This window comes from Cyanistes caeruleus, chromosome 8 (genome assembly GCF_971803275.1).
Source record: "Cyanistes caeruleus chromosome 8, bCyaCae1.hap1.1, whole genome shotgun sequence".
In the NCBI taxonomy this organism is placed as follows: Eukaryota; Metazoa; Chordata; class Aves; order Passeriformes; family Paridae; genus Cyanistes; species Cyanistes caeruleus.
In genome coordinates this window covers 26,431,938-26,459,478 of record NC_141708.1, presented here as the reverse complement: position 1 = coordinate 26,459,478, position 27,541 = coordinate 26,431,938, and the positions used below count along the sequence as shown (strand labels likewise).

The window sequence follows — 27,541 nt, the reverse complement described above, 5'->3', positions numbered from 1 at the left end:
TTTGTTAACATGGGGAAAAGTGAGAGTAGTCAACTTTTGAAGCTAGAACTTTATTGTTCATAGGTCAATACATAAACATATTTGCCAGAAACTGAAAATAAGAGCTGCTGACATTAAGTAAAAATTTTCATGGCCCAAGAACTCCCCTTCTATTCCAACATATAGCAACAGAGTCTGTAAAGTATAAATTTCTTACTGTTAAATCAATTTCACTGTTAGGGAACATTTCTTTTAGACCAAGTTTAACATATCAATTTAGAGAAGAGTTAAACAGACTCAAGCACACAACATTATGGCAAATCTATGATCCTGGGGGTTTACAACCTGACTTCCTCAGTTCCTAATTTTGTGCCAATTGTACAAACTTCCAAGAGATGATGACTAGGAGCTCTTCTGGACAGACCTTCATTTGCAATACATGAATTTAGCCACCAGAAGAAAGACACAGCTATATTACCATTCACCAGTTCTATAAATCTAATATCAAAATAAGCTAGCTATTATAGCCAGTCAACATTAAAGCAAAGAATTCTCATGGGTCCTCCAGAAGGAGACTGGAGTTCATGTGAGACAAATGCTGCATAGTTCCCACTCTTGTCTCCTTAACACTTTTTGGTCAGCTAACCTGTCAAATCCTGCTTAAACAACTGCTTAAACTTTTCTGAAATTTCTGCACAGGTCAAATTCATGATCACATTTAGGGCCATATGCAATTTATTCAGTTCTGCCGAATACATCACTAAAATAAAATTTATGAAACTTAATTGAAAATTGATGCATCTAAGCAGCATTTCATGAAGTAGCTTGTACCCCTATCTGCCTAAGGGGTATCAGTTCAAAAATTACTTCCTTTAATATGCAACAACAGTAAAAAAAAAAGAAAGAAAGTAAGAGTTGAACTGTCATTGAGCCCCTTAAAAAGCAAGTAGGACTATTTTATTCATATATTAAAAATAATTTACTTTCCCAAAATAATGTACAATTAGAAGCAGTTCAGACTATTTTTAACACAGAGCTGGAAAGTGTTTGAAGAGAAACTAAGACTGAATCACATTGCACTGAACCAATATGCTGAAATGCTTTAAAATTCTCACTTGGAGCATTACTGCTTTAACCATGAATGTTTATTTAGTATGTGCACTAGGTAGGCTGTCAGACAGCTGCGAAGGTGAGTCTCTGTTTACTTTTTCCTGCCACCTCCACCACCTGCAAGCATGGTGGCCACTCGAATGAAGATGTTCAGTGTATCAGTGTAGATACCCAGGCATCTAGGAGACAAGAAATCACAGTTACTAATGTTGAACAGACATAGAATTATTTGTTGTTTCACACCATTAAACTTCATTTTAAGAGCCTGCATGAACTATCTTTACAAAACCCAGCTAAGACTGTCCTTAGTGCTTTGTATGTCAAAGAACACCTGTATTTTGTTCTACCACCTCTGCCAGCAAGAACTATTTACAGAAATCCTAACAGACTGCTTTCATCGAGGAGCCACTGCTTTTATATTGAACTTTGATCTGTTTATCTCCAAGAATTTTCAAGATCAGTATTACTCAAATTAGAATAAAACAGAACCAAGGAGGTAAGAATTCACCTAGGATCAGGCAGACATTTACAAGAAAATTACTTGTTAGTCAGACTTGGTCTTTTACTGAGGAGTCAATCCTTCCTTCACTATCACACCATTGCAGCTCTTTTCTTTAGTGACAAAGACTAATAAATATTAAATGACTAATAAATATTAAATGACTATGGAAAAATGAACTTTTTTTGTCTCAACTGATACTGACAGTTATTTTCAGAAAGCAGCTATACATTCTGTCAGCAATACTTTAGAAAACAAAAATATGTTTCAGAATGTATCGCTGGAGGCATCACACGTTCAATGCTATTTCTCACAATGATTTCAGTTTTTACTTCAGTATCTGTTTTCTCACTGTTATTTTCAAACCCTGTGATTCTTCACGTTTAACAGCAATACACTTTTGAACAATAAACAATAGGCTGTTTTTGAAGCATATTTCACTCTAACTTGAGGCAAATTCTTACCCAGGCACTGAGATCAGCTGTGGCAACAGAGAACACTTACGCATTGATGGGGTCGTATTTCGTCACTCCGTAGAGGGGCAGAGTTTCAGCCCGTTTGACCACCAGCTGTGTGTCATAGAGCAGGAACATGCTGAAGAGCACCAGGCCGCCATAGACCGCTACTGAATACAAGCCAGCACCAAGAGCAGAGGTGGGAGGCAAGAACATGGATCCTGGAGAGGAATGCACAACAGTGTTAAAGGTAACTGAGGGTATCTGCTACCCTGAGCTAGGCCAAACTCCAGTCACCGGAGCATGCATTTTTCAGTAAGCGTTCAAGGCTCAGTTTGTAGTGTGTGTTTGGTATCAAGAGCTTTAGCATGCACACTGAAGGTGTCACATATACAACCTGATCCATTCACTTTGAATACCCCACAGAACTGTGCATTTTTCTTCAGGTGAAAGTACCTATGACTACAATGACTACAACACGTGAAGGAAAACAAGTGGATCAAGAACTAAGATCACATTTACTGCCTTCCCTACTCACTGGCAGTACCTAAAATACAAGGCATCCCAATTGGCTGTTTGTCAGACTAACATCTGCCAGAACCATAACTTCACATTTGTTTTCAAGAACAAACATGACAAGAGTATTTTCTGCTGTGCTGGAGTTGCAAAGGCTGTATTTAAGGCAAATCTTCACTAGGCAGACCACACTGCAACTGACTGTGAGCCCTACCTTAGCAGCTTAAGTTTATAGCCTATTTAATATGACAGCATTGAAACAGTATCTTACCAATTGAAGAAGCAATAACAAAGCCTAAGCCTATGCCAAGTGGTGCTCCCATGTTGAGGAATTTTTCACTTGGAGCACACATGGCCACTGTTGAGAGCCCCCCAACAATTCCAGCGGTGTACCAGGCAGCTCTGATCAGCAGAGGACCACCAAGGAAGGCTAGAGGAGCCACCACTGCACCCATGACACCTAGGCAAAGCAAAACAGAACACATGTAGGACTTGAACACCACATGCCGAACCCACTTGATTTTTTCATTTCCAGTCAGATGGCACAGCTCAAACTAATCCATGCACAACAAAACACCAATGCACTTGATTGTGCTCTTATGTAGAGGAGCACAATAAATTAGCAACCTTAAATTCCACAACATACTTTTATTTAGCACTAGAATACTTCAGTGAGCTCATCTTGGGAAAAAAAGATTAACAAAAGTCAACATACTGATAGGTTCATAACACAGCTAGTAAGAAGAGGTATTTAACACAGACTAATCAACCACATAACAGCATTAGGAGCATGCAACTCTAAAAAGCAGGACAGATTCCTGATACAACAATTAGTTAGGCAAGTAAATCAGATTTTTTTGCTAGAGGCTTGTAGGAAACACGTATCTAGCCCATTAATATCTCATTAGGTTGTTTCACTTAATAACAATCACTGCAATAAACACGATTTCTTCTTGGCAGACGTGTTAGCTCTGGAGAGGTAAACATGATTCCAGTGCCCAACATCCACATGTCTTTTCTGAACAAGAAAGTATTTCTGGCAAAACAGTTTTGAAAAAATGAGAGCCATTGTTATTTGAAGTAGGCATCATTAGTGAGAAATTGGTCTGTACTCACAGCTTTAATACCTGATGGACACATATCTCAAAAGTAAACTACTATTAAAATCACTTTTTCTAGTCAGGTTTTCAAATACCTCCTATTCTGCACAGCTGAAGAATGGTTAGTGTAGGCAAGAGCACTTACAGAAGTGGTGATAGAAAGCAAAAAACCAAAGCAGCCATGAAACCATCTAGGTTCTGTTCAATTGGAGTATACATACCTCAAGTTTAACTTGAGCATGACTTTTAGAGGATTATGAACACTAGGGTCCTGTTAAGGACACTTAAAATATATCTTTCCCAGACATTCAGGAGTTCTTGCTGATCTCTGAAAAATCCCAACTCCCCTACAGCAGTATGCAAAAATTTAAAGCTGGAGTTTTGTTAAAGTAAGCATCTGGTCACACTGAAGCACAGACATCTCTACAATAAACACTAAAACCACATACCTGAATGCATCATCCATGCTGCATGTTTAGCTACTGGATTATTTTCATAGGGTATGCTCCTGACCAACATTCCAGCGCCAATCATGGCTGCAAAAGTTGCACCAATTGCCTGAAGAAACAGCATTACAGAGCTCAAGTTAGCGTATGGACATATGGTCTCTATTCTAATCTCTTAGTCTAAAAGTCAACATTGATTCTGAAAACAGCAACCTAATTCACAATCAATTCATTCCTCTACCACACTGGTCAGAAGCGTACAACTTTTATCACCAATGATACTTTATCAAATCAATCTCCCTAAGTTATGTAGGTGTTGGCATTTAACTGTTATTGTTTCACTCCACTCATAACACTGAATATGTACTAAGCCTACCAGTGTCATTTCACCCTTGGCCAACAGGAGACAGCTTTCAAAGTGCTACACAGGAGAGCACAGGGAAGAGTAAGAAGGTACAGGGGCCTCTGTTTCTATTTACAGACAGCAGTGCAAACTGTGCCATTAGCTTTAGGTACCTATTTCTAAGAGGTTCTTACTTGCATATATACAACTGATATGGACAGCATAGCATTTTTTTGCTCATGTAGTTTGTCTTTGACAAATCAACAAAGCAGTATAGAAAAAACATGTTAGAATGTGACCAGAATCATCAAATCTTACACCACAAAGTAGCATCAGGATACCTGAACAGTCTTTATGGATAACCTACATCAATGTAGGTTAAGTTTTGCCTTACTTTCCACCAAGTAGTTTACATTTCTCCTTTTTTTTTTTTTTTACTATATTAACCATCATCTGGGGACATTTCTCAGCAAATACTTTTATTTTTATAACAAAGCTTACCAGCCAGGAGCCCTTTGTCATGAGGTTCATGAGTGCAGGAGATCTGCTCACTGCTGCAGCAGACAGAGCTGTCATGCCAATGCTGCCCGCAAAGTACATGTATGTAGACTGAATTCTGTCCTTCACATACTGTGGCCAAATACTGAAAAAGAAGCAGACATAAAGAGCTGTGCAGTTACCAGGTTCAGAATGGAGAGCAGCTAAAACCATAATCAAGCAGTTAAGTGCATTCACAGCCATGGATATAAAGGAGGTTTCATAACAGTGATGTGGTCTAGCAACTTCTTCCAGGAGTTCACTTTACAATTGGGACTGAACTTGTCAATCTTGCTGATTTAATCTTATTAACTCAGTAACTCAGTAGAACTACTGAACACTGAACAGTTAACTCAGTAGAAACACTGAAAAGTACAAATAATGCTAAGTATAATTCAATTCTAAGCAGGAAGCACACATGGAAAACAGAGTAATGAATGCTTTTAACTACAGAAAAAATAAGAGAATGGGGTGTATATACAAACTGGTTTCAGGTAAAGATCTACAGAATGTGTATTGGCACTAAGCAGCCTGCTGAGCAGCTCACTAATTGCTGAGTCACAGTGCACATGGTTATCTGACACCACAGGACACAAACGTCCTTTTGAGAGCTCTAACAATAGCAACAGACCTACACAGAAGTGAGTTTCTGCAGTATCATTTGCTCACACTACAGAGAACCTTCCCTCCTAACACTAAATTTAAACACAGTGCATGCATTCTTTCCCACTTCACTCTTTTGACCTGTTATTCAAGGCTTGTGCAGAAAAGAATTAGACATAGCTCTATCTATGACAAGCTTCTCACAGACACAAACAGCACACATTCAGAATAAATGCAGACTACAACTTCCAAATACTAATGCAAGATAAAGCAAAATGTCCCCAGCATGCATTTCTCCCAAACCCATGCTTATCACTACCCATCTTTTAAGTCTAACTATACAGTTTTGCCATCAGCCAGCAATTCACCAAAGTTTTAAGAACACCTTTATTAGACCAAAGCTTATGCCTAGATACAGTGTTTAATGAAGACTTTTTTAACAGCTGTATTAAAGTTTAATAAGCAGTCTCATAAGAACACCAGGGAAACTGGTGTTAACAATGCTTTTCAGAAGACCACACTTCCAAAGTTATCTGAAGCACACCTTGTAAGACACCTGCAGAGGCACAGGTGGGGGCTTACTCTTCAGAGCTTAGAAAAACATGAGTGTACACTGAGTGATAGCAGCTAAAGAAGAGACAGATAAAGAGATTTGCTTCATTAAAGGAGTAAACCATCTTACTTACGCAGCTCTTTCGATAGCTCCAATCTCACTGGACATGCCCATTCCATAGTAGCACAGGCCTCCCAGGCCTACAGCAGCCCCTCCAGCAACAATGAATTTCCCCAGGCGATCAGCTGTGAAGAAATAAAAACACACACTCTCATTAATGCTTTTTCTTGGATAGTTAACAACATCCTTATGTGAATTTTGATGTGTCTGCAGTAGCTGCTCCATTTTACCCCTCCTTCTTCACTTAAGTTCAAGTCAGTTCACTACCAGTTTCAGTAGTAACAACCATGTTACTTCTTTTAAGTAAGTTTTAAGTTAAGTTTCAAAAGATTGTCAGTATTTAAAGCAGAGCTCCTCTACCTTTAAGTGCAGTTTCTGCAGATGGCTCAAATGCTGCTTCTTTCACTTCCTGGCTAAGTTTTCCACGTCTTGTGCCTGTTTTTACTCTGGAGGCATAACTCTGTTAGATTCAGAAATAACATAAAAATATTTAATGAAATAAAATAGATATCAATTTTATTACCAACTTACTCACTACACTTAAAATTGTTAATTAATCTCTTATTAATCTGTGCTTACCTTCATACGCACAAAGCAACTGTGCTCAAGGAAAACAAGTGAATATTAAAGTTTAGGAACCTTTGTGAAAAACATTCACATATTCTAGAAGTACAGAACCAGTGCAGTGAATTCCAGAAGCTGGAATTTTCAGACTGCATTTCCTCTACTCTACTCCCACTGTACTAAACATTGCCACAAACCTCTTTGTTAAATATAAAAGCATAAGCATTACTTTGTAAAACAGTGTTTTGCTTTCTATGCTAAAACACTCTTCATGAAAACACTTCATTGTAAAAAAATGTCTTGCACAATACTTACATTTTACAGACACTAAAGCTGGAAAAGCAGCATAATTTTTTTGCTTTTAAGTCTAACCTTGATTTATAGAACAAACCTTGAATGAAGGCCTAGAAACTCAAGATTTGTAAGGTCAACAAGCTACAAGTAATTATAGTATGCTGATCACAGTCTTAGTAAGTTGCAAGAGCTACACAAAATACGCTCATATTTAAGTTCAAAACCAGAAGTTTTCTGACCACTTTTTACAGGAATTTTTAAATTAAAATTGCATCTGAGCAGTCAAGGACATGAAGCTGTGAGTTTGTTTCAACACTAAAATACAAAGCCTACAAGCATTACTCTCATCAGCCATTAGAACACTACAATTCAAGGGTTTTACCAGAGCTCTTCAGTTTGGTTGCGTTTGGCAGCTAATGAAATCCAGCCCAACACTAGAACATTCACACACAGAAAAAACCCACCATGTACCTATAAACTTAGAACACTTCAGAGGAAAATAAAAAGGAGGTGAAGAATTTGCCACTAGCACTTTCATCTAGATGTCAGAACATCAACAACAGCCCTTAACATTTGTGAGCTGCAGGTCTGACATCCTCTCTCAATGAAGAATAAACAGTGCCTAAGGGACAGTTTGGTTTTTAAAAAAGTTGGTTAGATCTGTGATTGTCCTGCCATAGCTTAGAAATTTCTCTAACCTAGACAACAGCTCTAAACACATATTGGGACTAAAATAATTGAAAGGAAAGTGTTTATTTTAATGTTATATTTCAGACTAACTTGTGAGCAAGGAGACAGGACAATAATTTCTACTCCTCCCACCTTATCTAGTAAGGCCTGCCCACCTCTACCTACCTCTTTTGCCCATTAATTTCAATACACAAGTCAGTCACTGAAACAGAAGATTTCACTTCAACTGCTCCAAAACCCCTGTGTTTTGACTGACAACATTCTCCCTTCACTAAATTAGAGTAGGCACCTCAAACAAGCAGAAGCCTCATGCTCATTCGCATCACGTCCTCCATGGAAAGCAATTCTTTTGGCAATACACTCAACCCTTTAAAATAAATGCAGTCAGGGCCATCAGAAAGAGAATTACCTTACCTGGCTAGGCTGCCACAGCCTGTATGCTTTTATACTGGAGCTCCTCAAGGCTGGGGAAGCCTGACTGATGGTGGGGCGGATGGCCTGGCATGGCAGTGCCCTCAGGCACACCAGCCTGGCAGCCAGCATGGTTGCTTAGATGACTTAGCACACTGTGATCCTGCAAAGGCACAAGAAAATGTTTTTGCTGTTTTATTACATGGTTTTCAGACAAGGTACACTTTCTACTTATTCTCAGCTATGATAGAAGTAATAAACCAAATAAACCAACCAAAGAAAATCTGCAGTAAAAACAGTATTATTACTGAAGTACTGCAATAGCAGTTCTTCTTGAGTACAAAGTTTAACCTTGCTTTACCTGTATTTGTTTCCCAGTTCCATCAGAGATTTCTCTCACAATTTACTCAAAAACAGGAGCACATACCACTTTTCATATGCATAAATTAAATCAAAACCCTTTATGTACTTATGTTTGAGTTACTTTAGCAACTAACCTGTTTTGAGACACTACACTGCATAACTACTCTGCTCTCCAAATTTACTTAAAACTCCATGGAAGTATAAACCCAAATGTGCAACCAGCACAATATGTACAGTGGAAAATACTCAGGGAGAGATTTTAAGCCATCCTTTAAAGAACTGGTTAGCTTTATGGGTGCAGCATTTGGTCAAGGTCACAGCCCAGAACACAGGTTCAGGTGCAATTCTGACCAGAAAACAATGACCACTCACGGGTAAATTGACAGCACCAGCAGAGCCAGCCTGTGTGTCCCACTGGTAGCATGAAAACTGCCAACTCACTGCCACAAATGGTGCATCTCATACAAAAAACCCCAAGGCCTTTGAGTCACTTTAATATACATTAACTACAATTACACACGACCTCTGATATCATGGGACACCGCAACTACCAGTACCTTTTTTCAAATGATCAAATGACCAGTCATACCTTGTACGTGCAGCGATCAATATAAGCTAAGAGTATTCTAAAGAAAAGCAGGTTTAAACACCAGTGAGAAACAAGCACGCACAGCACGGGCAAGCTCACATTAATCACAGAGAAGTGACGATGAATATAATAATCCTGCTGCTAGAAAGTCACTTTGCTATGCAGCGCAGTTATGAAACGCTGCTTTTGCAACGGGAAGTACTTTACGAAGTGCATCCTGATTGTGCCATTAAACGCAGCTCTCCCACGGGGATGACACGCTCTGCAGGAACTGACAGGGCCTGCTCGCTGGATTTAACTTTCCTTTTTGGAAACTAGTATTTAGAGCAAGGTAACTAATGTAACTCTTTATCAAGAGCACGGAGGGCAGAGAGCCGAGAGCTAAAAACAGAACAACATTCCCACATACTAACTGGCAGTGGCGTAACGAAGCGCTGGAGACACTGCCGCCCCACAGCGCGCAGAAACCCCTCCCAGCACCGCCTGGGCGGCGGCCGCCGCCGCCCGACTCAGCCCGGGCGGGTCCTCTCCTGCTTTCAGCCCACTCCCCGCCCCGGTACCGGCCCCGCACCTGTCCCGGACCTGTCCCGGGCCGGCCCCGCGCAGTCCCCGCCGCCTCCTGCGCGCTCGGCCCAACTCCACCTCCGCACTAGGCCCGGCCCCGGCAGCGGAAGTGACGCAGCGCCACCCCGCGCGCCCCCCGCGACTGGCTCGCTCCAGCCACGTGACCACCGGGCCCGCGGCGCCATTGGCCGGCGGGGCGGTGACGCGCGCGCGGCCGCCATCTTTGTCCGGGGCAGCGATGGTTCTGGAAGCGCGCGGGCGGGCGCGCCGGCAGGGGGCGCACGCGGGTGGCGCAGGGCCCGGGCCCGCTGGGCGCGGCGGGAAGCCGCTGTCTGTGAGGGGGGAATGGCGGGGTCAGTGAGGGGGAGAATGGCGGGGTCAGTGAGGGGGGAGAATGGCGGGGTCAGTGAGGGGGGAGAATGGCGGGGTCAGTGAGGGGGGAGAATGGCGGGGTCAGTGAGGGGGGAATGGCGGGGTCAGTGAGGGGGAGAATGGCGGGGTCAGTGAGGGGGGAATGGCGCGGCCCATGGGCACGGCAGGGCGGGGGAGCGCTCCACGGGCACGGCGGTACGCTGCCAGCCCGCCGACAGGGTCTGATCCAGCTCGCGGCCTCCGCCGCTGCTCGCTACCTGTGGATTGCAGGCTTGTCCTTCCCAGCGTGCCAGAAAGCTCAGGACCTTTACGTTTCCTTCCCTTACAGCACAGCACTCTGGAAGCGGGAGGTAAATATCCGTAACCTCTTTGGAGTGACCTCTCTCTCCCTTGTGGATGTAGTACATGCTTTAAGGCTGGTGCTCAGGTGCCGGGTCTGTGTACATAAATTACAGAAATGGATGCTGCCAGCTCTAATCCCAGTTTTGCAGGGGCGCTCCACAGCCCTTCCCGGGGCTAAACACTCCGTTCTGGACTAAACTCTTTCTCTACTGGCAGCTTCCTTCCAACCTCACTCCAAATGGAGCGCTGAGATTTTTTCCAAGTTTAATCCTAAACTGAGCCTTAGGAAGGACAGAGCAGCACTTCCCTGAAGTATCAAATCCCCAAATTGGAACCAAATTTTGATTTGGGAGCCCCTTTCCAGCTCCACTCCAGCCACAGCTCTGTCGTTTCTTTCAGCCTTTACACTACGTGTGGCCGTAGTTCTTCACTGCCAAGTAAAACACTGAAGAGTCTTGAGCAGGATCAAAGACAAATATAATAAAAAAAATGTGTTGAATATAGAATGAAGTCCAGAAATAGAATGAGAGTTACAGATACGCTTTTGAGAATTGTGAGATTAGCCTTTCTGTATCTCAGAGCCTCCTTGTTTAAACTGTAAGAAAGGAAATACAGTGACCTGCCAGTTCACAAAATGAAAGCCAAGAGAGATCAGATATGGAAGAGGTCTGAAAGTGCACCAGCATGTAAGATCTTGGGGAAGAATCTGAATTTAGAAGCATGAAGCAGAAGAATACATGACAGAAGGGTGTAAATTCCATCAGAAGAGGCCAGACCTACCGGGGTTTGAGATCTAATTCTTTCTTACTCTGACACTTGTTTGCTTTCTGTTGGAGTAAGTGAATCCAGATCTTTGGTGTCTATTGTACTGAGGTCTCCTACAACTCAAGAAAAAAAGTCTGTTTCAGCCCATGAATATGTTGTTTATTTAGAGACTTGTAGTGCTTATTTCAGAGTTTGTAACACTCTATAATTGTTAGGTACTAAAGGATTCATTATAATAATTAATATTTAAATTTATAATTAAGTTATTAATAGTAATAATTTATGCAAGGAATCAAACTTATCTCTTTTACTACAGCTTATAATCATGTAAAGAACTCTCCTGAGACTTTCAAATAAGACACTCATCCCAGTTTTTCCCGAAACTGTTTCTTAAATAGATAATTTTGTTAGAAGCAACCCAAATCTACACAGGGCCCACCCGGCAGCAAACTCAGCTGTTGGAGCCTTCCCACCGAAATTTGCCTGCTAAGAGATACTGCTTTCCTCCTCGATGGTGAACGCCTGTAAATGCTCTCGCTGGCCAAATGTGTGAGCGGGTGTTGGGGGCAGCGACCCCTGAGGTCCTGAGGAGTTTCTCGGCTGGAAGCAGCAGGTTGGATCCTGTCTGGGGTGCCCCTGCAGCTCTCTCTAGGGCAGGAAGGCCACGGCTCCGGTCCCTGTGCCAGCCGGCGACGCTGCAGAGTGCCGAGCTGAGCAGCACCTGGAGCTCCTGCCGACAAGAGCAGGGATAACAGCAGGACAGAGAGGCTTGGCGGGGAGACGGCAGTCAAATGCTCACTTAAAAACTCCGGAGCACTCACATTTTAACTCCGGAGCACTGCCCCTTCGTGGGACCGTGTTGAAACGCTCTGTGGTCTGGTGCTGTTCAGCGCCTTCGTTCACGGCATGGATGATGGCACAGAGGTGCCCTCAGGTTTGCAGTGGTACAGACCTCGAAGGGGTGGTTGCTGCACCAGGTGGTTGTGGCGCCATCCAGGGGGAAGTCGACTGGCTGGAGAATTGGGCAAACAGGAATGTCGTGCACTTGAGCAGAAGTAAGTGCAAAGCCCTGCACCTGGGGAGGAGCAGTCCCATGCACCAGCACGGGCTGGGGCTCTCCAGCTGGAGAGTAGAAAGATGCAGGCACACTAGAGAGAGTCCACAGGGACGATTGGCTGCCAAGGACAGGCTGAGAAAGGTGGGGCTGCTCCATCAGAAGACAGGGCTCAGGGCACTTTATCAGTGTGTGTAAATAGCTGATGGCGGGGAGCAAAGGAGCCAGACTCATCTCTGTGATTTCTGGTGACAGGACAATAGGCAATGGACCTGAACTGGAATACAAGACTTTTTTTTTTTTTAAGTAAGAATTTTTTAGTGATTTTTTTCTTATTTTTTTTTACTGTAGGGGTGGTTGAACAGTGGAACAGGTTGCTCAGAGCACTGTGGAATCCTATGGAGATTTTCAGAAGCTGACTAGACATAGGCCTGAGCAACCTGCTTGTGCAGGAGGGTTGGCCCAGAACATCTCCAGAGGTCCCTGCCAACCTCAGCAGGAATCTACAAAGTAGTAATACAAAGTATTATTGATTCCTGAAGGATCTGAAGCACTTTTGGCTTTTTTAGGACTGATATGCACTAATAAGAGGCTTTTGGAAACAGTAAATAGCAGTTAAAATGAAATTATTTTCAAAGCAACAAAAATAATAGTAATAAAAAAGAAACTTTGTGAAGATAATGTTTTTGAAAATAGGTGAACAATTCCTCAGTAGTTAATAAACAGGAAAACTTGTACTGAAAATTTTTACTTGTAGGTGAACATTTCTTAAAATTTTTTTAGGCCACGTTTTCAACAACATGTTTTGGATATTTTGGAGATCTTACATTTCTCTAGAGAAGGTCAAATACAGTTTGATATTAGAGGGTTAACTTCTAATTAGAAATTCTGCATGATCAGAAAGTGCCATTATGAGGGGACTTGGGTATCCTGAGGGAAGTGTGAAGTCAGGCTCCAGACCCTGCCTCTCCTCCAGGCAGGAACCAGGTGAGGAACAGCCCTTCTTCACCTGCCTCCCAGCCCTGCTAGTTCCCAGCAGTGACATTCCCATCAATGGCAGATGCCAGGGCTTAAGGGATGGTGGTCTCCAACTGCCATGCCCAAGGGGAAGGCTGATCTGACTCCAGAAGAGACTCGTCCAAGCTCTGTTCCCCATGTCCTGTAGGAGAAATATCATGTGTTTACAAAAAAATGAAGTCAGCCTGTTCTTAGAGATAAATAGTTTCTGAAGGGATTTTGTTGCCTTGCCCTGGAAGCGAGGATCACAAATAATGCCGTGATCTTCCAGGAAACACCACAGGATGTATTTTCAACCATGCACCCTGCCTTGCCACCCACCTGCATTGGAACAGAAAACCACACTCACATAAAGCCCTCTGCAATCCTGGGAAGCCAGGGGAGCCACAACAAGCCCATTATTGTGCTAATAAATAGGGTCTATGTCAGTTTTGAAGCTTACACTTTTAACTTGGCAGCTCTGGCACCCTCCTGCACAAAGGAAACATCTCAGTCATTCACATGGCTGTGCTCATCAGCAGGAAATAAATAAATCTGTGCTTAGCATCATTCCTCCTTAGGGTAAACTTTGCCACTGAAGTTTTCAAATTAGAGCTGAAGAAAAATATTTTGAAGATTTTCTGGCTGTGCTGACTCCAGCACTCCACATATCTCTCCCAGCAGATTACAGGGGACTTTTGGACTTAATCTCTTCTGGTATTCATGTGACAAATCAATATTCATTAAGTGCTATGTTCTTACTTTAGATTAGGTATCATTAAACACTGCAGTGTGGAGAGGATTTGGGGAGACAGTACTGATGACTTTCTTAAAGGCTGGCAAAAAGGAAAAAAAACATTAAATAGAGTATTACTTTACCATGGAAGAAAAAGTCCTTCCATGTAGGAATTAATGCAACAAGAGCAGGCTGGGATGTGACAGAAGTGAAGCATATTTTTTACAGGTGTGATAATTTTCAGAGTCTTGGGGTATTTAGCCAGCTCTCAAAACATCTCAAAGAGACAGCAGCCTCATTTCAGTGGTACTGAGCTGTGCTGGCTCTGAGGTGTCTTCCCTCCTTTTGTTACGAAGTTTTCACCTTGCTCGTTTTAAAAAGCATTGCACTGAGATTTGTACTGCAGCTTGTATATTTTGAGGACTTCCATATATATTTACATTAAGCAAAAGTAATTCCAGAGTGGAATTGGAGAAAGGTGGTCTGCTATAAAGAATTTCACATGTTTTATCTGTTGCAAAAATAAAATGAATCCATGATGGCAGGCACTTCTGGTGTCAAATAGTGTCTTCTGGGCTGTTTAAAGGATAGGTGGATCCTTTTGTGTGTAAAAATGCCGTTTTGAGCACTGGAGGAATATCCTTTAATTACCACAGAGATTAAAAAAATTAATTTGTATATACATTTGTATAAAAATTTAGGATTGGAAAACAGACAATATATCTGTTTGCAATCTTTGCAACAGACTGAAAAATCAAACAATACATCTCAAAGAATAAAAACAGCAACTGTTTTAAATGTGTATTTCCATACTTCTAGGGTGTTCTGCTGTTGTCAGTACTTTTCATGACAAACAGTGCTCTGAGCACACATACAAGTTTGCTTTGCAAGCACTCTGCAAACTTCAGACTTAAAACAGAAAAACTCTTTCAAGTAGAATGTGTGGAAACCTGCGTGCCTGGTAGCTTTGTGGAAGAAACAGGTTCTGTTGGGGGTTTCTTCAGTCAATACAATGTTTTCCTTCTTAGGCATGCTAAAGAAAGGAGCATCATATCAGGCTATGTTAATAAAGAAGCTTATGTTCTTCAAAGCCCTAAGGAGGATAGAAAGTCTAAACATTTAGATCTGCTGAAAAATTCCTGCATTCAGCTTTTTGATCATTCATATTTAGGCCCTATTTTTAGAAATTACTTCATTTTTCTATTTTCTGAGAGGAAACATCACCCAGATTGTATTGAACATTTTTTTGTTTCTCTTTGTTTGATTCTCTATGGCCTTATCAATAATCCTGATGAATTTGTGACCCTAATCTGCATCTGCTCCTTCAGGGAAGAGGCACAGCTCCCTTTGCCTCTGTTAACAAACAGTACCCCTTGTTTGGCCTGGCACCCCGTTTCCTCCTACTCGGTGTCTTTGCCCAGCAAGTGCCCCCCTGGAGTTTCCTCACCTCTTGTGACGTTCCCTTGGCCTCCCCTTGGTCACAATTCCAACACTCTTCTGCGCACTTCCAAACCTGCCATGTTTTATCCTTGCTTTCTCTCTGTCCTTCATCGGTCCCTTCCCCCTTCTGCGCTGTCCTCCCTTTCCCACACCAGCTGGGATTCATTCTGGCCCTGACTGTTTGTAGCCATTTAAACAAATGGTTTTTTTTCCCCTGTCAAATGCTAATGCGAAATTTTATCACCTACTAAAATAAACTTCCAAAATCAGAAGCTTGATATCAAGACCTATCTTTACCATTAATTATATATTTTGTGTCTCATGTGAAAAATGGGGGCTAGAGCATGCATTTCTATTGCCAGATTTAACCAAGGCTACAATACATGAATGTAAATAAACTTGGATGTCAAGTTACCAGTTCAGTAAATTGCTTAAGCTTGTAAATAATTACATAACACTCTCATGTATTAAACTTAGAGCAGAGTCTCAGAACTTGTTTCTTTAGTTACTCAGGAGAAGATCTTTGGTTTCTCAAGTGCTCAGAGATAAATGAAGTTGAATGCTTTGGTGAACAAGGACCTGACATTTTTTGGTTATAAATGAATACGTGAGATAGAACATTTTGTTCACTCAAGATTCTATTTGAATAAACGATACATAAAAGGACATTTCTTTTTCTTGAACCCTGTTTTAGAGGCTATACCATGAATTATTTATTTACATCAGACAATAAAAACGCTAAACCAGTTTAAAAATATTTTTCCATGAAAGGGTGAAATCTACATTTATAGCCTGAGACCTCTCAACCTCCAAGAAATTGCTATTCATTTTGTTTAAATACAACAAATACTCATTTTCCTAAGTGCCTGTGAACTCTATGCTGCAGCAAAAAAATGACCCAGGGCTTTGTCTGAAATTACTGTTTGTGCTTTCTAATTACTTTTAACATGCAGAGCACTGTTCTTCTGCAACTTCTTGAAAAAAACCTATTTGAAATTCAGTAAGCTTTGATTTAAAGTGATTGGTTTCCACCTGGATGGAGTGAAATTTTCTACTTGCAAAGTTTATTAGTGCATTAAAAGATGCAAATTAATTCATAATTCTTTCAGCTCTTTCTCTTGGGAACAATTATACAAGGAAATTATTAATGTACAAGAAAACAACAGTTAAAAATCTCAAAGGGCAACAGAGGTGTGGAATATATGAAAACATTTAGACCTAGCTAATAGCAGAACTCAGTTATAATAATAACAGTTCATAAACCAATTTTAATCTTTCTTTATTTGTAAACTGATAGCAGCCACATGGTACAGACAAGAAATCAAAGGCTGGCAAAAGGGGTTTGCAGTCAAAGGCCCTGTTCTCAGTGAAGGCCTGAGGAAACACAGTGTGAAGCTTTGAGTTTGTGCTAGCAGGGTTTCCAAGGATCCCAGCCAAAGGTGAGGCCTCAGTGAGCTCACCTCTGCCCATGACTCTGCCTGCACCATCCCGTGGGGATTGCAGAGCAGGCTGGCATTTCAGTGTAAGCCTTGGCATGCTGATAGACAAGCCCCATACTTTCCATCTGGATAATGAAACCCCCGAGGATCCAAGTAACATCTGATGAAAAAAGAGCAAACAGACTTGATTTTTAGGCTTCTTTGATCCACCTGTTTTTTCTCTTTTTATTTAAGATGTTTAACAACTCAGCTACTTCGCATTTTGCTTTTCATAATTTATCCAGTATGCTTTTAGTATTTTTAGTATTCCATATTGGAAATTTTCCAATTGGAAAATTTCCAATCTTTTTACAGGCAGTCATAGCACTTTCTTATCACCAGGACACCTGTAGTGACTCTGGGCTATCTGCTTGCTGTCAATGAGAAGACAGAGGGAAACACACACATGCTCCCAAAATACTGTAAAACAAGCACCACTACTGAGAGAAGTTTGTCCTAAAGAACTTGCCCTTTTGTAACTTTAAGCAGAGCCACATAAACATAACAAACAGATCAAGCCTCTGCTGACATAGTTTAATTCACTGGGACAAGACAAACGGAGGCATCACATGAGCTGAGAACAAGGTTACGTTGTGGAGATGCAGGAGTAAAATAACTCGGATTAGACTTGCTCGCACATGTTTTTCCCTACAGACTCTAAGGGGTACTGTTTACAAATGAAAAATGTTTACTGTTGAAAAATTACGATGCTCTACAAATATTTACCTCAGTTTTCAGAACAGCATAAGACCTGAAATAATAAAAATGTAAATAACACGGATTAAGGACAAAGTCGTTAAGAATAATACTTAAGACCTTAAGTACTTAAGTCCACTTAAGAATAGTGGGCACAGTACTGTTGTACATAGAAATCGCCCAGACAGAAATCCAGGTTCTAAATACAGTAATATTTATTGAATTTTCTAGTGATAGTGGGCTACTTCCAAAACACCCTCCCTCAAAAAAAAATCCCAGATTCCAAAAGAAAGACTTCATTTTGATGATGCATATAAAGGAAAATAAAAGTTTCTACATGTTAAAAAATGGAAGTGTTGAAAATGCTGGCCAAATTCCTGTTCTGTCTTGCTTTTGCAGTTGCATGACTGGATGAATGTATTTCCATTTGCCAAGTGAAAATAAGCTTCCAGGGAACAATTCTATCTCACAATTCAGCTAAAACTACTGAAAGAAATCACTGATTATTACCCATCTAATGCCATCATTCTGTATATTTAGAAGAACATATGGACTCAGTGGAAAAATAATTAATGTAACCCATGAGCAACTCAAATTCCACTAGCCTCTTTTAGCTATTTTGCTCTAAATCCCCATGAACTGAAAGAGGTATCAAAGAATCAGAAGAACATTTCTGAGTGAGAATACTGACAAGAGACCATTATGGTTAAACAGATTTCAAATGAAAATTCAATTATTTTAAAATGCAGAACCATTTTTTTTTCCTGAGGTTGAAAGAATAACAGTTATTTTTAATGTCATGTTGCTTTTTGCCCATTAAAAAAACCAAACCACCAAAACCAAAAACCAAACCAAAGCCACAATATAGAAAACTCCAGAGAAAGGATTAATGTCCTATGAAGAGGTCTGTGATATGCAGGGGGCAATAAGAGAATGAGGATAGAGCAGGATTTTTATAAGCAAAATTTTCATCCTCTAAGACTTTGCTTCAGGCTGTGAAATGTGGAACAAGCTTATGGCATCAGTTGGATTCTGGAGGGTCATGTACCTGTATGAGAAAGCTGTGATTTAACTTAACTTGGAATGGCATTTCTGTAACTTTAAGGACAAAATGGACAGAGATATTCCATGTCACCACTGAAGTGATTTCTTGTAAGGTTAGCACCAAGGTTCAGCGGCTGAGATCCCTCAGCTGGTTCCTCTGTGATATGCCTCTTTGGCAGCAAACCAACAATGTCAGCCTAGCATAAATGTAAGTGCCAGATCCACTTTTTCCCCTTTGAAGTGAACAATCCTAAAGGATCTGGGCAAAGCCCTAGAGAAAACAATATTCAAGTTAAATATCATCGTTGTTCTCAAGAAATTGCTTTAGTAGCTATTCTAATTAATCATGGTCATTTCCTATCTCTATAGGGACATAGAGAAGAAGTGCCACATAAGGACAGTCTTTCAGAAGGAGTTTTCTCTCTTTAGACACAAGCATTGAGCCTTGACTTAACATACAAACTCTGCAGATAAAAAAGGAGAGCTGTAAATGTCAGGCTCTGGTTTGGTTACTGTATTTTTGGCCCTTTGCACTGTAGTCATTCAAAAACTTGCTGCTGATTACTACCGAGGAAAAATCTGTGATATAAATGTGTGAAACTATGAGACACTGAAAGAAATCACTGTGGAAATGCAGCGATGCCTCATTGATCCAGTGAATTCACTTAGGCCACTGAAGTGTTCCCATCCCTGTTATCAAAGCGTTGCTCATCTACCAGAGGTGGCCAAGTGAGACGTACCTCAGGTGGTGCAATTTCCTTCCCAGTAACCAGAAAGCAAATGAAGTGAAATTTTGAACCTCAGCATGAAAAATAATCTTATCTTTGAAATGGATATTGTTTAAGCTGTGATGAGAAATAAGAACGAGTTGTGAGCTATAAAAATACCTTGGTTTAGTTTTAAATATATTTGTGGGAAGATTTACTTATTGCTAAATGATGGAGAACAGTTACAATCTGTTATAGTTAATTTACTACTACTACATAAGTGAAAATGTGCTAAGAGCAGCACACTTGTTAAATTAAAGCTCACTTAATGATTACACAGCACTTGGGAATAACATCTAGTTAAAGAGTAAGCAGTAATGGATGTTTTCTATAGAATCATTTCTTTGGGGAAAATAAGACAACCAAAGCTCTTTACATTTTTGCTTGTAACTAAAAGATACAAAATACCAGAAAGAAGACAAGGAGGGATTTCTTCTTTTAGTGAATACTGGAGTACTTACTAAAGCTACCATGAGAAGGTTACAGGCTCTGACTCTCCCCTATTACAGTGGGTTGCACTAAAGTTAGTACTATTATCTTGCTGTATCACTCTACAACAGACTGAAAGAAATCAAATAAAATCCTGGACTGGATAACCTATTATCTACCCCCTTTGTAATTTTTTTCTTGTCACCACAGTATCTGAAAAGGTGATTATTAAATCAATAGTCATAACAGAATGCCAGGACTCAGAGAAAAGCTGGTATTTTCCTCTTTATGGGAGTGACAATTTTAGCTGAATCAGGGCTATTCTTTGGGTAGGGGTAACCTCGTGCTGGTTTAAGCCCAGCCAGCAGCCAAGCCCCACACAGCCACTCGGTCACTTCTGCAATGGCAGGATTGGGGAAACAATCAGATGGGTACAAGCTGGAAAATTCATGGATTGATATATAGGCAATTTAATAGCGAAAGTAAAAGCAACACAGTCAAGGAAAAAGAACCCATGGAATCAGTTTAACACTTCCCATGGTCAAGCAGGTAATCAGCTATCCCTGGGGAAGCAGGACTCCATCACACCCAGCAGTGTGTGTGGTCATCATCACACACACATCATCATTCCAAATATCCCTCTATTCCTCTTCCTTCCCTCTACTTTAAATACTGAGCGTGATGCCAGAAGTGTGGATGTGGCTGTACCCTCATCTATCTTCTTTTCCAAGGTGGTACCTCTTCAACAAAATGTAACCTTTTTGCATCAAGTACTTTTGCAAAAGGACTTTAAAAAGAAAGTCTTGAAGAAGTGTCTACAGCAATCCCAATATGTGAATGTTGGGTGTTATTTTTGTCACTATCTTCTTACATAGGAGCTTTATAAAAACATTGCTTCTGTAGTTCAGGGGCCATGTTGTGGCCATCCCACGTAGAAGCAGGAGTGGCAGGCTGTGGTTCAAAGTCCCCTGTGGATGGCTTTGCTAGAACTTGCTGGAGGATAGTTTGGTGCTAAGATGAGGAAAAGTAGTTTTGGGACTATCAACCCTTCATGTGCTAACAGGGGATGAAATGTAGTGACAGCTGCTGGGGAGCTTCCTGCACACTATCTTTGCATGTGGCAGAACAGCTCCACAGCAGAGGCACTGGGGAGGAGTGGGGTGAGTCTCCACTGTGGATGAAATTCCAGGTAAGTTATCCCTATTCAGAGCTATGAACCAATGCTTCCTTTTTGTCTCTGGCTCACAGAAACCCCTGCACATCCAAGCTCCAAATGGATCTTGACTGTGTACATCTGTATCTCTGGCTACAGCATCAGATCATTATTTTTCTTTTTATACACATGCAGTAATTGTGTGCTACTGGCCAAGAAGCTTACAAACATACACACTCATTTTTTAATGATGCTTCATCATAATGGGTAGAGCCTGGGATCTTAATGAAGACCACATACAGTATTGTCTCTGTCTCATAAGAAATTTAAAGTGCTTATTTTTGTGGTTTGTAGTATGATCACTAAGGAGGCTGGAATTAGTGAAATTACTATATGATTAAGAGAAAAGCATTCTAGCCTTTTCTACTCATTAACAAAGGAAGACTGTATGTAAAGAAGATTGATTAAAAGTTTGTTTCTTTCATGCAGACTCCACAGGTAAGGACTCTGAAAAGTGCTCATCATTGATCAAAATAAGAGCTACCAAAAGTCAAGAAATTGTCTTGTGAAGAGAAAAACCTTTCATCCATGAAAAATCACAAATACTGAAAACATACAGTGGTTTTTCAAGCAAGAGTTCTTAATAGTATTAAGAACCTGCTCATGCAGGACCTGTGCAAATCTGTGTTTGCAAAAAACACTTTTAATTGCAGAATTTTCTCCTCAGATATTGTAGGTGTATTGTGGCTTTATTTGTTATATTCTGAAATTCTTTCAACTCGGTGTAGACTCCTGCATTTAAGATGAGGCCCAAGGAAGATGGAGCCTCTTATTTTCCTGTCCTGTATCCTGTGACTTTTTACTTAAACATAACTTGAAGTGGATAGAACTTTTCTGATTATATAAAGGGAGCTATGTTTTTTGTGTTTACAGTGGAAAGTTATTCTTAGCTGTAATTGTGGAGCAAACACAACCTGTGCATAATAATGCTGCTATGTAATTTATTAATCTAAAATGTTCCAGCTTACTACAGATACCCACAAAATCATATTGGTAAATGCACAGGCTCTGAAGGGCATAATATATAGAAAAGCTATAGAGTAGAAGCTGGTGCCTGTGAAGACTTAACATAACTAGATAATGTGCTTATTAGTATTTATTCATAAAAGTCAGTCTCTGCTCTGCAGTTTTGATCTTACGAATAATTTAGCACGCACCCAGGAAAATTAAAATATCCTAGTAGCAAAAAACCCAAATCAAACCAAACATGCAATGAATTGAGATAAATAGTGCCCATATTTTCGAACGTGAAATAAATGACAATGTGCAACTTTTACACAGGCTATCTATACCTCCTGTGTCTCTTTTCCTAAAACTAAATCTACCCATTCAGCAAAATGGCACAATGGCCTGGTGAAGGTCAAAGATATATTTTTAACAGAGGTTTTTTAATTTTAGCCTGAAAAGAACCTCTGTACAACATTGTCCCTATAAAGTCTCAAATGATTTCTCAATCAACTATGAAACTTCTGATCAAGGTGAAATCTATGGGCTTTCCTTTAATAAGACACCCATTCTGTGAAAGGTAAATGGCTACATCCAGGGTGAATTTGAGTCCATGACTGAAATCATAACTGTGGTAAACATACAGGTCAATTCCAATCTGTGTGTCTCTAGTTTGCACAGAGAATACAAAACTGTGCTCCCACCACAGCACCTCTGCCTTCAACTGATTTTCTCCCTTTCCCTATTCCCATATGCCCACAGAACCTTGCAAGCATTTGATGATGTCTCTTCAGGACCTCACGGTGTAATTGGAGTGATTCTCTGGAACACTGCTGGGCAGCAATAAGGATCCCGATTTCTGTTTCAATCTCCTAGAATAGCACAGAGAAAATCACTGCAAGGTGGGAGTTACTAAAGGAACCCAAAGGAACTGGAAGCTGCTGAACATCAAGGACATCTGGTTATATCTGCTTCCTTTGGCTGCCTCTGTCCCCTGTCTACCACAATAAAGATGGGATTTTGTGATAACTACTTCTAACATGAACAGAAATAGTTGATTGTAAAAACAAACCCAATGAAATATTCAGTAATAAAATGGTCAAGTCACTAAATAATGCATCCAGCTGTCTCTAGTGCTTGACCTTTGCAAAATTCCTTGGAGGTGAAGTGCAAACTATTTTTTTCCCTGATGGTATATTCCTGGGGAAACACTGCTATGAGAACTCTCTATTTCACAGAGAAAGAAGCTCATTTTTTAGCTTTAATTATGCATGTTCTTCAGTGGGTGGCCTTCTTCTTTCTTAGTAGGTACTGAATCAATACCCTGGCATAGTGCTAACAGGCACTGTGCTACTTGAGGTGCCATCTTTCAAAAAAGAGATTGAAAACAAAGACTTACCTCTTTTTTATTTTCCTGGGTCTCATTGCATTTTTTCCTTTTTTTAATAATAAAGGTGTTAGCATCAGTATCTTGGCCAGGGTCCAAGTTGGGTAATTACATTCTGTCTCCCTAAATTTTGCTTTGTGCAGTTTTAATTTAATATGGTGCCTTCTCTTCTTGCCCTAAATTGTTTTGTGTCATTGCTGGGCACTATTAAATAACCTCCATATTTCCCCTGAGACAGCTGCATTTAAGCTGTGGGTAAGGCAAAGCCTGTACATGAATTTCGTGAACCGTTCCCAGAGAAGCAAACACAAGCTCACTTGCAATTATTACATGCCAATATTTACCTGGACAAACTCCAGCTTCTCTGCTCCCTTCCAGTAGTTTACATTCATTTGGAATTTAACTACCCAAATGAAAACCACAGCTGTAGGGAACACTGTGCCTTCTCATGAGGTCACAAGGATCATGCTTGGGAGAACATTTTCATCAGGCAAAGTAGTTTCATCCTCTGTATGAGAACATAAGCTGCTACAAGCAACCTTCCTCTACAACATGTGGTATTTAGCCCTGAGCTGCAGAGGGATGCTGGGCTGGGTTATCCTGCCTCAGTTGTGTGGCTGCTTTCCCATTTGTCCCTCTTGGAGGATCAGTTTATCATTCAAGGGCAACCGAATGGGTCCGTAAGCTCCAGGGCAAATGCTCCATGTGCTATCGCCCATGCTGCTCTCAAATACTGCATGCAGAATATTTCTACAAAACACTGCATCAGAATCTAGATGTAAAAGCATCCAGGAGACATCCACACTAGACACAATTAACCCAGAAAAGCAAAAGGCATTGTTATAACATGGTTTGTCATTGGTATTTAAGCTCTTTGTAGATACTGCTGCTCAAGACTGAAGTCAATCAGGTAGGCAACACTGTCATGAGTTTTTCCATTTGTGTGTGTGCTTTTAGGAGCTGTAAGAGCTGGGGCAGGATCATGTTACAACAGCAGGCAGGAGTGATCTTATGGCACAAATCCTGAGGGCTTAAATCAAGGCAGTCAGGTTTCCATCAGCTTGATTGGAAAGTAGGGTTAAAAACAAATATTACTTATAGAAAACTTTAGATGCAAGTTGTGTGACCAGAACCATCCAAAACAGGCTTATGGCTAGAGCATTCAGTTTTAAATGAATGTATTTGAAGTCTTAATTTGAAAATAAAATCATAAGAGCATAACAGCAAAACTCTATTGCTATAAATCAGCAAGACTGCACTCATTTTTCAATTTACTGTTTTTGAGTAATCTTAACTATGTATTATCTCACTCAGCTTTAAAACATTGACAGAACTGCAGGCTTTGAGCTTTTCATACTGATAATATTGTTGCTCTTGCTTCCATCTTTTTTTTTTTCTTTTTTTAAATAAAGTATGCTGTTATTGTTTAATTTAAAGCTATTCAACCTTCTTCCTGCTATCCAAAGACATTTTGTATGTAAATCCAACAGTTTGGACCCAAAATCACCACCATCTGCTTATTTATAGCATGATCCAGCAGTAAAGGGAACCTCTATTAAGCCCTTAATGGGAGTCATGTGACTGTGCAATGAACTTGGTTTTCATTTTCCTGATGGAAGTGATACTGGTTTTTTTACTGGTCTCTATTAATATTCTGTGATGTTCTGCAACAACAAGAGCATTAAAAGAACCTTCATTTCGAGACACATCCCTTTCACTCGATTGTGACTGTTTCTCTGTCAAGTATGTACTGTGTGTCTGGTCCTGGCATGCCATTAGGTGTCAGAATTAAATGTCTTTCTAGATTTGTTTTTATTCATTCAGTGTCTGAGGGGGAAGGTAAGCTGCTAAGTATGTTGCTTTTCAATATGCTGAGCTATCCTTGATGTGACCCTCAGAAAAATATCCCCAAACAACAAACCCCAAACCAAAACCCTGCAATACCAGCGTTTCAGTGGTGCCACAAAACCAAACAGCTGAAGAAAAAATGAAGGCAGCCATTGCTGTTAGAAAGTAGAAATTAAATAATTGAAGAAACCTTCCTTATTTAAGTACCAGCACCAAGAAAAGACTCAAGTAGGTTTTGAACTTGCATGAAGTTTCTCATAAACTGTGATCCTGAGGGACCTTGACAATAAAAAAACCACTTAGTTCAAAGAAAGTGTGTGGGAAAGAGCAAAGTTGTCGACATCCTACTTTGGGTGAATCACTTTCCCTCTAATGAGAATACCTATCAATGGCAGTGCAGTACAAAGACAGAATTCTGCAGCCCTCAGAGTTCACTCCTGGTCCTTAACATGCAGTGTGTGGCAGTAAGGAGTTTTTCACTTCAGAATGTTTTCTATAATCTCATTGTTGCAGTCAAAAGTATCCCAACATTCTTTTGCTGGCAGAGCTCACTGCACTGCAGAGATATATATACTTTTTTCCTGCCTTAGATACAAAAGATACTTTATTGGTTTGCATTGAGATGTATGGCAAGTGCTCCAAGTTCATAGCACAAAACTGATATATGCCATATTACACCCACAGGTAAAGTTCCTAGAGTTTACTGTTTCAGGTTTATACACACAGTTATACTAGAGGGTAAATGAAGAAAAACCAGGCCATTAACATGTGTAGTGGTGACTTTTTAATCTAGTTATGTGCTGATGTGCCTCACAGACAGGTGGTGTCCGCAAAATTGTTCGAGTCTGTAGGGTTGTGGGACTTTGCACTGTTTATCCCACTTGCCACCAGAGCTTTATTCCTGCTCAGCACACATGGGCAGGGATTTGTGTATGCAAATTACATGTATACAAAACAAGTGTCTGTACCTGCACTCTCTGGCTACGTTCTCATTTCAGCCACAGAGAGAAATTGCCATTTCCAGATTTATCTGCTCCTAAGGTAGAAATTGACCCAGCACAGATGGGTTATGCTGTAGCAACAGCCACTTTTGTCCCTTGACTATGGGACACACTGGCTCTGAGAGACATCCAACCCTCAGCCTCTGGCTGAGTTCTGCATTATTTCAGAAAGGGTGAAACCCATCGGTGGTGCTCTTTGTAGGGCATGTTAAATACAGCTTCTCTTAGCTCTATATAGAATGATTGGGTGCGAAGGCAAATAGCAGTATCTCAGTAGGAATGAGGAGGAGACCAGGAAAATCTGTACAAAATGCTCCTGAAAGAACACACATCTTTCATCACTCAGGTGGTGGGCACTTTAGGAAGAGACCACATGTGGACCAGTTTGGGTGAAATCCTGATTCAACCGAATTTTAATGCAAAACATGCCATCCTGAATAAGCTCAAGACTTCAGCCTTTTTCTGAAGAAATGGCACATGTCTAATAAAACTACCACAATGGAAACTCTGGGGTGCTCTTTCAAGGAACCTCAAGAACCTTAAGCCCATCTTGATAGCTCACAGAATATAACAGGGATCACAGACTGAGGCAAATGAGAGCCTCAGTCATATGCTCTCAGGGGGCTGATGAGTTTGAATCCTCCAGTGAGAAAAGAGCTGCAAGCAGCTCTGTGTTCTGTCTCTGTAATGCATGGAGAGAAAATAAACTTTAATTTAATTTTAATAAATTTTTGCACTACCTCCCAAGGAAAGCAGCAGATGCTTTTTTCTTCAGATGACATTTTTCAAGCCTATCCATAGTGTTCCTGCTCTGGCCACAAATCAGTGGCTGCTTATGAGCATTTTGACAATTCTGCCACGTCTAATAATAGCAAGCAGTGGTGGGCAGCACAAAAGAAAAATCAGGTTGTGTGAATTTAGCCAGCCAGCTAATTCCAAGCTCTGTAAGGGTCAGCAGGAAGAACTTTTATGTGGCGTGTGTGAACACAATCGTCAAATATACCTGATCTGTGTGCAAACTGTAGCCTGACACACAAAAAAATGTATGACCTTTAACTCCATGAAAAATGTATGACCTTTAACTCCTGTCAGCCAGCTGTGCCAGGGAGGAATCTACATGCAGTGCTTGTGATATGTTGATTCTCTTCTCAGGTCATCCAGGGTTTGTATCTTTTATTTTAAATGTTAGAAAATGAATTGATTACAACCACAGCACTCATGTAAAAGCAACATATCTGATCTGAGTGATACAGATAACAACACCTTTCATCAAAAGATCCCAGGGGTAATAT

General features: G+C 40.6%; 1 protein-coding gene and 1 long non-coding RNA gene across 10 annotated transcripts; one reads left to right on the top strand and one right to left on the bottom strand.

The window, feature by feature from the left end:
• Nucleotides 1–34: 34 nt before the first annotated feature.
• Nucleotides 35–9,896, bottom strand: GHITM (growth hormone inducible transmembrane protein). Of its 6 annotated transcripts, none has more exons than XM_086899874.1 (9): nt 9,755–9,896; nt 8,224–8,383; nt 6,622–6,721; nt 6,275–6,386; nt 4,950–5,091; nt 4,109–4,217; nt 2,831–3,019; nt 2,093–2,264; nt 35–1,268 (listed from the first exon to the last, which is right to left on the bottom strand). In XM_086899874.1, the coding sequence occupies exons 2-9, from the start codon at nt 8,350–8,352 to the stop codon at nt 1,181–1,183; spliced, it is 1,041 nt and encodes a 346-aa protein (XP_086756000.1). In that variant the 5' UTR covers nt 8,353–8,383; nt 9,755–9,896; the 3' UTR covers nt 35–1,180. The 6 variants fall into 6 exon arrangements, with proteins under 6 accessions (XP_086756000.1, XP_023786078.2, XP_086756002.1 ...); XM_023930310.2 differs by having other exon boundaries at nt 9,744–9,880; XM_086899876.1 differs by having other exon boundaries at nt 9,586–9,766.
• An 82-nt stretch (nt 9,897–9,978) lies between these two features.
• On the top strand, nt 9,979–25,108 carry LOC111931596 (uncharacterized). Of its 4 annotated transcripts, none has more exons than XR_015289838.1 (3): nt 9,979–10,066; nt 10,379–10,458; nt 22,776–23,421. It is a non-coding gene; the product is annotated as an uncharacterized LOC111931596 (long non-coding RNA). The 4 variants fall into 4 exon arrangements; XR_015289837.1 differs by having other exon boundaries at nt 9,979–10,089; XR_015289839.1 differs by lacking the exon at nt 9,979–10,066 and adding an exon at nt 10,189–10,211.
• Nucleotides 25,109–27,541: the final 2,433 nt, after the last annotated feature.